A 12,002-nucleotide genomic window follows, 5' to 3' on the forward strand; every position below is an offset into this window, starting at 1 on the left:
AAACGGAAGACAAGGCAGGTATGGATTGGAAAAGGCTAATTGCAACTTAATGTCGAAAACAAACTGGGATTGCAATAGATTTTTCTTCATTTGCTCTGTGAGTGGTATGAGGAATTCGTGCTACCCTTTCAACCAAGGAGATGCCGGAAAATTTTGTTGTTACAATAATTGTAGAAATTGTCACGTGCTTATTGGTCGAGAACCATTGTCAATAAGGTTACGGATCATGAAAATGACGTGTCGTGTCACGCAATGCGCGCGCGCGTGATTTTCCGAAAACTTAAATAAAATCATACTTTTATTGTAAAAAACAAATTGACGTCAATATTTTAACTAATCACATCTTGGTCACGTGTGTCTTCCGGCGCTTCTTAAAGTTTGTTTGTTTTAAATTTGAGTTCCCATTTACTCCTTGTGACATTTTCCTTAGCTCTAATTGGCTTGTTGTTTTTACGAAACGCGCCTCGTTTTGCTGCGTTACCCTCTAAATCTCAACATCCGAGTGCATATTCTCCATACTTTCCGGTTTAATCTTCTTAATCTCCTTTGGAACTGAGAAAAAGAAGTTCAAAGCACTTAGGAGCTTATTTAGTTGGCGATCATTTTTTTAACTTCTCATGACCTCATTGGTTGATTCAGCTGTGATACCGTAAGGAGAAATTAGATGCTGGCCATTCTTAGGGATTCTAAGGGCAATAGCTCTTCACTGTCATTTGTATTGTAGCATGTCATTGCAGTCTGTTGAAATGACGCTTGATACAGTCAGCGTAAGGGAACTGATGACACTTTAATTTCCTTGCAGTCGTGGTTCTTTTATAGTCAACAAAGAAAATCTTGCATAGTTGGCTGGTAAGTTAAAGGACTGACAAAGTGTTCCTTACTGCAGAGGAATGCCTAATGTTAAACTGGGCGAAGTCGCCAAAGATTTTTGCTTCTTGGTAGAATTCGCCCAAAGTTTTTATTTTCGACTTTGTAATTCGTTTTGTTTTACTTCCTCCCCAGTTATCCTTTTTCACTCGGGGTTAATCATTGCTTCTTTTGTGTTTTTTTTTTTTCCTATTGTACCGAACTAATATTTTTATTCCCCTTCAAGATGAAGTTAGTTTTGGTCTGTGCAAAAGTTGTCTCGCAAAGGTTCTGTGAATTGCAAAAGTCCTGAAAACTTGGTAGAACTTATGTTCTCTTGAAATAAAACCTCGAAAATACCTTGTCATAGAAAAAATAAAAGCATATGAGCTGAAGGTAGCCCCTGACACGTTTAGGGGCCTTTTTTTCGGGAGTGGGGAGAACGAAAACTACTCATTAAAAAGTTCAATCACATTTAGTTTTCTAACTTGACTACGGAAGATTGTTTGACTTTGATTCTTCGTAGCTTTGTTACCCGTATCTGAGGAAGTTCGCTCTAGCCTGCGCCTGGATGCCCAAAAAAGAGCCAGACAGCCCCACCCTGAATTTTCCAGGCAAACTTGACGGCAGTCTCTCCGGAAGCGTAACGTCCTTGAATACGGAGCACCAAGTGTCCATAGTGATTACAGTTGATGACAGTACTAGTGACGAGGCCTTTGTTTGCCCCTCGGAATGTCGAAACATGCTCTTGGATCCAAGCATTGTGAACGACAATCAGACTCAAGCTTTGCTGCTGACCGCCCTGGTAAGGTTGTTTGGATAATTTCGGAATGACGTCCCTCGGGGTGAACTGAATTACAACCACTTTCAATTGAGTTTCGAAAAGTGTTTCGGGATTGCTTTGGTTTTGCTTCATAGAAACGTTCAATCGATCGTCAAGAAACCGACATAACGAAATCACACAGACCAATCAGAACAGAGGTTATTTCATTATTGTTAAAGAAGGATTTGTTGAAATATTACTCGTTTTCCCGCAATGGAAGTCCATTGAAGGGTGACTGAGCAGGGCTGTTGGTGGCATTCGGAAAGTGTATACACAGAGTTTTTGTAGGAGGTCAAACGAGCTGTATGTGTGGGCGAGTTTCCGCTAACAGAGAGACCCTAGTTTTATTGATTCAAGTGGTTGGTTTCTTGATAGGCAATGCTGCTTGAGCACGTCACTGGAGATGTAGAGTCACGGTATTTGTACCAGGTATTAGCGGAGGCTAGCTTGGTATTCCCTGGAGTTTTCCCTGTCATGTGAGTACTCTAATTATTAAATAGTCCTTATCAGCTGCTCATATGCATTTCCAAGGCACACTAGAACGTCGCTAACCCTCTATTTTCATACTTGTAGTTTTACGATACTAGAGCGTTTCCCAGCGAATAAGTCATGAGAAATACATCTTGATATGACATCAAATTTTCTACACTAATTCAAAAGGTATTCCAAGCTGGCGAGCGATGTGAGTGCGTAGGAGGTCCGCGAAAGGTTTTTAGTGTCAGACCCCTCACAGACCTCGCGCATGCTTTACCGGCCACCCATGCTGCAACCATAATGAAAGCCTTCTCGCAGGCTCTAATCATCAGCTTTCCAAAATTAGCTACTGCCTGTTATCTACCAATTGTTTCATTTGCCCGCTAACGAATCTCGAAACTAAAAACTAGTTACCTAGTTTATTTTTTGTTTTTGATAGAGTAGTTAATTACCACCCCACATAATAGAGAAGAGAAAAACATTCTAGCTAATTTTTTTTTTGTTCTTGTGCAGTTATAATCTCTTAGACTCGGATCTATCCATTGTGCTCGGCCATTCTGATGATGTAGCCACTCTGAAAGCGATACAGACAATCGTACATTCAATGAGCGCTGTAAAGCTAAACGACGATCCTGTTATGAAGTCAAGCTATCTATCAAGTAAGTGAAAATCAAAGTACAGCTGAACTGTATGCAATGACGTTTAATTTCCAGGTGATGTGGAACTAAGAGGTACAAAAAATAATTTTAATTATAGGTCATGAAGTCTCTGTTTTTAATGTGAGGAAGTTATTTGTTTTTCCCGCGTAAACATGATGGCTTCGTGTACGACTTTAATTCCTCGTCTTCCAAGGCGTAAAAGAAAACAAAGACTAATTTGCAGTAAATGGTTTGAACCCGGGGGTAACATGTGAAGGTGTAGTCTGATCGTCACTCACTTGAGTCTTACAGCCAATAACATCACGGCAAAACCAACCGATCATTTCACACGAACTGGAATAAGAACATTCTACTGACAACAATCATTCACTTGACTCTGATGATGACTTCCGCACAGGTTGTCGAAACGTCAGTCACTGCCACCGACAACAATCCTTCTCAGGACTACACTCACCCGGACGATCAGACTACACCTTCACAAAGACTAATTTGTCTGCGTTTTTGCTCTTTCAGCATTTGGATTTTCCGGATTCAGTCGCTTCACGAAGTTTAAGGTAGGCATTTTGTACTGCTGCGATTTTGCTCACAGTGACCTTTGTGTTTAAGATTAGCTTTGAAACTACTTTTAAGGGTCTTACAAGATGTAGTTCATTTCCAGTGATCGTGGAAACGAAAAAATGCGAATCTCCCTCGAGAATTCAAACCTCAGACCTTCACATTTCGCAGTCCTATGGTTTACCACCGAGACACAGAGAACTCTATGTTGAGCTAGGCAATTAGAAGGTTCACATTAAACAAGGGTCCTGTATTCTGCTAGGATCTAGACCTTTGTGCGGGTAAAAAATCCATGTTATTAATTTTCGCAGGAGCAAAGCGGTCAGGCAAGCCGTGCGCAGCTCTTTGTAAAGTTCTTGGAAGCTGTAGTAGAGGTGTATGGTGTACCCCTGACCGATCAAAAAACACAGCGTTCAGGTTCTGTGGCGTCTGTCAAACCAATACTTCTCAGCTCTAGCACTGAGGACCTGAGGGTGGCGTCTTCCTCGTCTTCTCTGTCTTCTTCCCTTAGTTCTCTGTCTGGTGCTGCACCCGGTAAGCACCTTTTTATTCCGTTGCCGTTCAAGCGCTCATCTTCGTCATGCCGGGCGAAAAAGGCCGATAAGGAATCTCCGAAATTCCGACGGAACTGGTCCACCAGGGGAACACGAAGTCCCTCCACTGGGAAAGTTATGAAGTGATTAGTTTGTCAAAAATCTGTGGGGTGTTACGGGCCAAGGTGCGAGACAGGGGATCCATATCATCGAGGGAACATTTCTCGATTGATTATCAAGTTCTGGCAACAAATACTAAACGACGAGTGTTAAGGAGAATTTGCATATTGGCTTAAGGCCTGAAAACGAGTTTGAAAGAGTTGGCTGGATATACCACGAGCCCTGTTCGACTCGGATTCATTTGTCTTGCAAGCCGCAGTTCTACGTGGACTCCTCCTTCCAAGAGGTTTAATTTTCATCCTGACATTATGCAGGAGTAACCGAGAGAAACCAAACAGTGCACTTAAAATGCATTTTTGGCTCGCTTTGAGTTTTCTACCTTATTGATACTAACTTCTGCATGACTTCATTTTGCTATTTCAGAAAAATCACGAGATCTAGTTCCCTCGAAATATCGGTTGACGCAAAAAATAGCAACGCAAAATTTTATGTCCTGTTACAAAATAATTTTCAAGTCCTTACTTCACTTAGGATACGGTCCACAATTTGTGTCACAAGCACCGTCAATTTCTTTAAACGGGCCTTTAGGAGGTTGATTGTTGTTCGTGGTCAAAAACGATCATTTTGTCCGTACTGTTCAGTATAGTGTTTTTGTGGGCACAGTTAAAAGCCGTGGGAAACTAAAACGATAGTATCGAATTCTCGCTTTTCTCCAAAACTAGTTCCATTTACCACCACTTTTTGCCCAATTTTTCGCAAAATTTTACTCTCGCATATTCCATTTTTAGCGAGAAAATGAGTGACTGCGAAAAATTGGTAGGTTTTCCGTTCATTGATTTTTGTCTAATGCGACATTTCTCAGAACTTGAGAGTTCTGTTTACTCAAGAGTTCAATTCAAAACTGACCGCTGTACTGGTATGGCGTTGTTGAAGTAGATAACTCTTGGAGCATTGGTTGCCATACCCATTCCGACTTAGGTACTCTCCGATTTCCAGAGTAGATTACTCGACACAACGACACGACATCACCATTATATAATTCCGCGCGTTCTATCTCTTTAATTCCCACGGGTAATTCGCTTGTTACACCTCGTAACAGTCTCTCTTTATTACCAAACAAATATGGTAAGGGGAATACAGCCGGAGAATCGGCTCCAGCATTAGCAGCAGATGAAGTAACTTATCTTGCAATTAAACGAATATTATGGGAGTGATTTTAAAGAAAATGACGAACCTGTCGTTCTCAGCTGAGATATTCTGGTGATATTCTCTGATGAGAATATCGCCAACCCCTTATACTCCCACGAGTGACCAAGACAGAATTTCTCCTAACGATATCCATACAAGATCGAGTAGAAAAGTGATGAGAATATACAAAAATAACAATTAGGGGATTTAGTTGATCCAATACCAAATTCACATTATAAGAATTGTATGGTAGAAAGAAAGGAGAATTGCTAATGAGATCTTGGGAGCGAGAGGCGGTTGACGCTATAATTTATTTGTAAATATTACAATCCCTTGGAATGCAAATGCCTTTATAATACTGGCGCCACACTGGTTTGTGGACGCGATATGAACGTGAAAGCGGATGAAACCTTGTTTTAGAAATTTTACAATCTTTAATTAGAGTTGTAAATAAAATCATTGAAATTTGCAACATTGTATTGTGTTTTATACAAAGCAGTTTTGTTTTTGTTGACAAGGGTATATATAATACGATGTGCGCGCACTATCAAGGCTGATTTTCACGAACTACGGAGTCAATTTTTTTTAGTTTTGCTGGTGTGTGCGTGCGCTTCTCAGGGGCGACAGGAAGCATGCAAGCGTTTTGCGACCAGGTTTCCTAAATGTTGCAGCAGGCATGCTATCGTTATTCGCGCAAAAGAACCGGCCCTGGTTGCTAGAAGTTTGAGAAACGCTAGCCAGTGGATAAATCTGTATCCGGTGGAGAGCGAAGTACGTTTTGCTATCACTTATCCGCTGGATAGCGATTTATCCGTTAGTTAGCGTCATCCGCCTATTGTACAACTTGGTCTTGATGAAAAGAAGTAATTTGTATCCCAGGGCCCGGTTGTTCAGAGAGCGGTTAATGCTATCCAACGGATCAATCGCTACCCGGCGCATGAGTGTTACCAAAACGTAGTGCGCTATCAACCGGAGAAAGATATATCTAGTGGATGGCGTTATCCATCCTTCGAACAACCGGGGCCAGAATGTGACTAAAAGGTGAGACAATAGCCTAGTTCACCAGATATCTATTCAATGTCTTGGAGACAGGTAACACAGACGTAGAAAAGAAACACCGACAAAATAAGGCGCGCGCACTTAAAATCACAACGCATTGCCAAGTATGTTGCTATCAAACTTTATGTCACATTCACAAAATAACACGTCGTGTGTTTTCCTTCCAGTTAAGGTTAATATTAAAATGGGAAACTGTTTTACGGCGATATTTTCAGACAAATCAGTAGAAAACGATACGAAAATGGACAAAAGGGTTGAAAGTGAAGAATCAGATCAAATACCCTCTGTTGCAATCGATACGAAGCCTGCTCCAAGTATTGTTTCGTTTCAGTCTGAACTGGAGTTTAGGGTAAGGGGTTCATTCGCCACGGTTGATTTCGACGGGGATGACGAATCCTCGTCGTCTGGGACATTCTTGTTTGATTCGGAAGATGAGTGAGAGGTCTCCCAACCACAATCCACCAATAAGATCACTGACATCGTTTCTTATGTGACCAATCAGAACACAAGAGATTGTAATCAATATCGTTTTTCCCGCGTTTTCAAATTCTGCATTTGTTCGTAGTTTCTTGATGGAGGAGGAAATGCCGAAGAAGGTTTTGCGAAGTGATCGTTGCTTTATTTGTTCCACTTCAGTTGAGAAAAAAGAAAAAATTTATGTCTTTGGAAAAAGTTCCTTTGATTTTCCTGCGATTATTAGTTCTTGTCTGGATGTGAACGTGAGCTGCTATTCAGCGACCAGCGAGTTGTCAGTTTGTGAAGCTTGCTACCGACGATTGATGAAGTTCAAAAAGGCCTTTGATCATCTTGAAGAACTCAAAGATGAATTGAGGGGAATCTTCAAGGATCGCGAACTTCCCAGAACGAAGCGCTTATTGAACGTTGAGAGCGACGGTGGAGAAATCCAAGCTTCGTGCCGTGGGAAAATGATGATTGGTCGAAATCCTGAATGGAATGCAGTTCGAATGTGAACAGCCTTTTCTGGGGGAGTTATTCGCCTGGCGTGACGACTCTGGAAATGGCTGCAAAGCAGTCTAATAGAGGAAGCAAATCAACCACTACGGAAGCACAAAACGAGCTCCTGATGATAGCAGGAACACCTCCCGCTACCAACTCATGGGATAGTGCTAGTACAGTAGTAGAGTCTCAAAAATCCAGCGCTAGTTGTAACGAAAATGATGTTTTCCAAACGCCTAAAGATTAGAGGATTGAAAAGAATTGTTCTACAGCACAGTCTTCCAGTTCTGCTTCTTCATGGAACAGTACATCCAACTGCAAATATTACGCTGAGAGGAAAAGCTCGGAGAGTGTATGCAACATGCAGAAAGGTGTAGGGTCGCGTGTGTGGTTCCGATTTAAAAATTACAGAATTACTCTGCAGTAAGAAACTGGTGCAAAGCCCTAGGGCCATTCACTTTGGGGTTAACTGAAGGGTGCATGGGGGACAACTCGCATAGAGGGTATTTGTCTGACGCTCGATACTCTTTCGCCTCGTAAAAGAAGCATTAAGAACGAAGCTTTTCCATAAATTTCTGAAACTATACATTTGAATGATGAGTTGCAACAAATTTTAATCTGATTATCAAAGAAAAATAGCATCCAATATTTATTTCCTTAATTATTTCCCTTCGAGTTGTTTGTCCCCTTAGGTGTCTCCGTTGATGGCGTGTAAATGGTAGCGTGGCCGAGTGGTCTAAGGCGCTGGTTTTAGGCACCAGTCATTTCGATGGCGTGGGTTCGAATCCCATCGCTGCCAACGTAGTTGCACTTTTTACAAGTTTTCTGTACCAATCGCATAACTTAGTGAAGGAAAACCAATGCATGCAATTTTTGATTACTATCAACATTTTAAATATTAAGTTACTCTGACAAAGTTATTTCTCCTCTGTTCTAGACCATGTATCCCTCCGTTCAAGCGACAATTTGGGGAAATGTGGGTAAAGTAACCGAGTTACTGGAGACAGTCCTTGACTGCTTCATTAAGGTAGCTTATGACACACACTCTCTCTCTCTCTCTCTTTTTCTTTTAAATTTTATGAATGAGGGATTGTATGGGTAAACGTTTTTGTCAGACTCCAATGATAACGTCTCATAACTAGAGTTATTTATGCACGTATTAGTAAGACAAACAAACTTGGTAACATAAAGATTTGGGAGGTTTTCGACAGATAGTCGATGCGAAGTAGACATTTATGTTATTCGAAAGGGAAAAGTCTTTGAAGTCTCTTTTGTAGTGACAAACGGTTCTCCCCACAAAAAAGCGTTGTTTGTCTTTGAACCCTAATTCTTGGAAACCCGCAATACATATATTGCTCTAAATCATTCTGAATACTAGTTACACCTACCAGGCATGAAAAGTGGAAGCAACAAAAAGCAAACTGTCAAGGAACCTCAATTCATTTTTATGATTTGCTTTTGGTCAACTCCAAATACTTAAGTGGTAACATCTGAGTGCGTTTGTTTTTGGAGGGGGTGGGGGTGGGGGGTTGAAGAGGGGGGCTGGCGAGGAATTATCGATCAAGGTCCATTTCTGAGCAAATGCGTTCCTACCCCTCCCCTGATAAAACAACGGTCAACTGATAACAAGATAGGGTTGTCGATGGGTTAGGGAGGGGTAGGTGCGTAGTTTCTTAGACACTGATGTTGAACCTGAAAATGTAATCTCTGACGTTTGAGTGACATGGGAACGAACTAGTCAGAAATTAATATTCTGACGATACGTTGAAGAGGTTCGAGTGGCATCGCGGTAGTTTCGGATTATTTAAGCGTTTCACGGGAAATTAAGTCATTCTAGGTCGGTCAGTCTTAGGTTTTACCACTTTCTTTTTTCTTGTTTAATGTAATTTTGTTTACAACTCTCTGTAAAATGTCACCGCTTTCATTGAATTTTCTGTGTGATTAGTAGTGTATTTAGGTCTATTTTAATTACCCTTTCCTCGGGGTACAGTGCTGTTGCATTAGATGAGGAATACGTTTCCACATATTTTTTGGCCACTTCTAAAGAGTGGTTTTTTATAGTGGTTTTTCGTATCTGGCGTAGCACAGGCTATTTTGTATAACCCTTTAGTTTCAGTAAATACTTCCAGTACATTGTAGATTCTAGTAGGATGCGTATACTACAAGGCTGGCTGACTCATCCTAAATAAACTTTCACATTGAATATCTTGCCTGAGTGTAGTCAGAATTATACATTCTCTGCCTTTGTTGTACACTGAGGTCACGTTTCAAGCGTAAATGGTTCCAACATCTCTTGACTTTGTCTATCTTATTGGATATGTCTTAATGATTTTGTTATCTTTCAGGCCAGTTCCACAGGAGGGCTGGGTTCTGTAAAGGCAGAAGTGATGGCAGATACTGCAGTAGCTTTGGCGTCAGCTAAAATGCAAATTGTGTCACGCAAGGTCATTGGAAGGCTCGACACAGTAACGCATTCTCCTTCGGTGACTTGATTTGGTCATTGTAGATATGAAAACTCGACGTAAAATTCTCTAACTATTTGTCAGAACCGGCTTACTAGACTGTTCCATCCGTGAATAGAGCATGCTGTTCTAATAGATGACGGAAATGGTTCTATCGATTTGGTAGAATTTGTCCCCTAGTTCCTTCCAAGGTGCAGAGTGGGGGTCAAATTCAACTAAATCGCTCTGAGGACGACTCAGTTTTCTCGCCCTCACGTGGGCTACTCTAGGAAGAGGCCAGAGTTTTGACAACAAAATACTACAGATTTGATAACAGCCAATTTCAAAACTGCTACCCATTGAAAACGCATCTGACTGTGCAAGACGTACGCGTGTTCATAATTATAGAGTTGACTTCTGCTATCTATTTACATTGGTAAAAAGGAATTCTTTTTATTCAACCAGACCGTCTAAATGAAAAGATACCTTATAGGAAAAAATATTTAGGATTATTTTGTTATTGACTAGGGTTTGTCTCCAGAAGGCTAAGTATCCAGTTTCCTCTAACGCTTTATTTTCCACCCATATTACCCTCAGCTAATCAGCAAGACCTTCATTTCTCCCACTGTCCGTCTTGAATAACACCTCATGTGGGACGATATTGCTATCTTGACAAGATATCTGCTTTTGCTTTCCTTCAACGACCGTCTTGACGTTAAGGAGCTTCTTTTGATTACAGTAGTATGTCTTACATCCGTTCCCCAACACAAATAGGGCAGTTTTCAATGGAATGTCAAAAGTAGTCCAGGAGTACATTGGTTTTTACTTTGTACTGCCCTGTGATGTTTTTTTTGAAAATTTAGGCAAAAATGTGTAGTTAGGTTGGCAGCGGTGGGATTCGAACCCACGCCATCGAAATGACTGGTGCCTTAAACCAGCGCCTTAGACCACTCGGCCACGCTACCATTTACACGCTGTTTGGGAAACATTTTAGGATAACAAAAAACAGCCTTTCTTTCTTTAAACAACCGTCTGTTTTTATTGTTTTATGCCACTTGATAAACAAATTGCTCTGATACCCTCGTTCTTTATTTGTTTGTTTAGAGTTGCCAGTCATATCCCATACTTTTGATATATCAACAACGGTTGAAATGGTAAATTGGCCATTGTTACGATTATAAAAGCTGACGTTTCTAGCTTTAGCCCTTCGTCGGAGCGAAGAGAGGAATTGTGGGTTGTGTGTGCTTTTAAAGGCAGAACATGGAGCTACGTGATTGGTGGGCACATGGCAACGAGAAAAGCACGAATAAATTAGTGGAATGAAAAGCGTTCGTTGATACCTGTGGGATTCAGACTGCCGGTTTGAAAGATGAGCTTTTGTTCAAGAGTTTTACGGCTTTCCGTGCTACCTAAGTGTAAGGAAAGACCGCAGATTGCCATATGTTGCTTAGAATGATTAGGTAAATTAAAATGTCTAGCGACTGGTTTCGATGTGTCCTTGTCATTCCTCTCCACGTCGCGAAAGTGTTCTCGGAATCGGTCACCTAGTCTTCTGCCTGTTTCGCCGATGTAAATTTTTTTGCAATAAGTGCAAGTTATGCAATAGATTACATGACCAACCAGGCACTTTTAAATGCGCTCGTGCACGATACAAAACGTGTCCTTTCATTCACAACACTGAGAAAATATCGGGACCCAAACGATCCTCCGCCAATGTAATCTACTGCATAACTTGCTGACTTCTTACAAAAAGATTTACATCGGCGAAACAGCAAAGAGATGATGAAAGTCGAGGAATTCATCAGCAAGAGGGCGTTACCAAATTCTCCTGAAGTGTGGCAATTTAACGATGGACTTTTTTCCTTTTTTGTCTTTAACTGTATGCCATCTAATCATTTCACTCTCAACTACTGAAAGGCATCTCAAAAGTGAAGAAATTGGCTGTTAAGGCTTTTAAAGCAACCTACCAACGTAGGTACACGCTGAGGGACTGGGAAGGAGAACCACTGAGCATGACCGTCATGGAGACAGTTACTGACCTTTTACTTGAAATAATGGAGGTAACTCATCATCTCACATCTTTTTACGAAAGTAAATAAGACTCAACTTTTGGCCTATTCAACTTCTTAAAGAGTTTTAAATGGACATGTAAACGTGGGGGCTTATATCCGAGGGGGACTTATATCTGTAGGGGCTTATATTCGTGAGAGCTTATATCCGTGGGGGCTTATATTCGTGGGGGTTTATATCCGTGGGGGCTTATGTCAGTGGGGGCTTATGCCCGTGGGGGCTTATGTCCGTAGCGGGGCATATCGGTGGGGAGCTTATATCCAAGGGGACCCGGAAT

At 41.2% G+C, this 12,002-nt stretch overlaps 1 protein-coding gene and 2 non-coding genes across 3 annotated transcripts; 2 read left to right on the plus strand and 1 right to left on the minus strand.

Annotated features, from left to right (window-relative positions):
• Positions 1-1,289: 1,289 nt before the first annotated feature.
• Positions 1,290-5,670, plus strand: LOC148718006 (neurofibromin-like). The gene is made up of 5 exons (XM_088743829.1): positions 1,290-1,651; positions 2,045-2,145; positions 2,657-2,802; positions 3,316-3,356; positions 3,669-5,670. The coding sequence occupies exons 1-5, from the start codon at positions 1,418-1,420 to the stop codon at positions 4,035-4,037; spliced, it is 891 nt and encodes a 296-aa protein (XP_088599955.1). The 5' UTR covers positions 1,290-1,417; the 3' UTR covers positions 4,038-5,670.
• Positions 5,671-7,931: 2,261 nt separating this feature from the next.
• On the plus strand, positions 7,932-8,013 carry Trnal-uag (transfer RNA leucine (anticodon UAG)). The gene has a single exon. It is a non-coding gene; the product is annotated as a tRNA-Leu (tRNA).
• Positions 8,014-10,538: 2,525 nt separating this feature from the next.
• Positions 10,539-10,620, minus strand: Trnal-aag (transfer RNA leucine (anticodon AAG)). The gene has a single exon. It is a non-coding gene; the product is annotated as a tRNA-Leu (tRNA).
• Positions 10,621-12,002: the final 1,382 nt, after the last annotated feature.

The sequence above is a fragment of the Stylophora pistillata genome, chromosome 13, assembly GCF_964205215.1.
Source record: "Stylophora pistillata chromosome 13, jaStyPist1.2, whole genome shotgun sequence".
In the NCBI taxonomy this organism is placed as follows: domain Eukaryota; kingdom Metazoa; phylum Cnidaria; class Anthozoa; order Scleractinia; family Pocilloporidae; genus Stylophora; species Stylophora pistillata.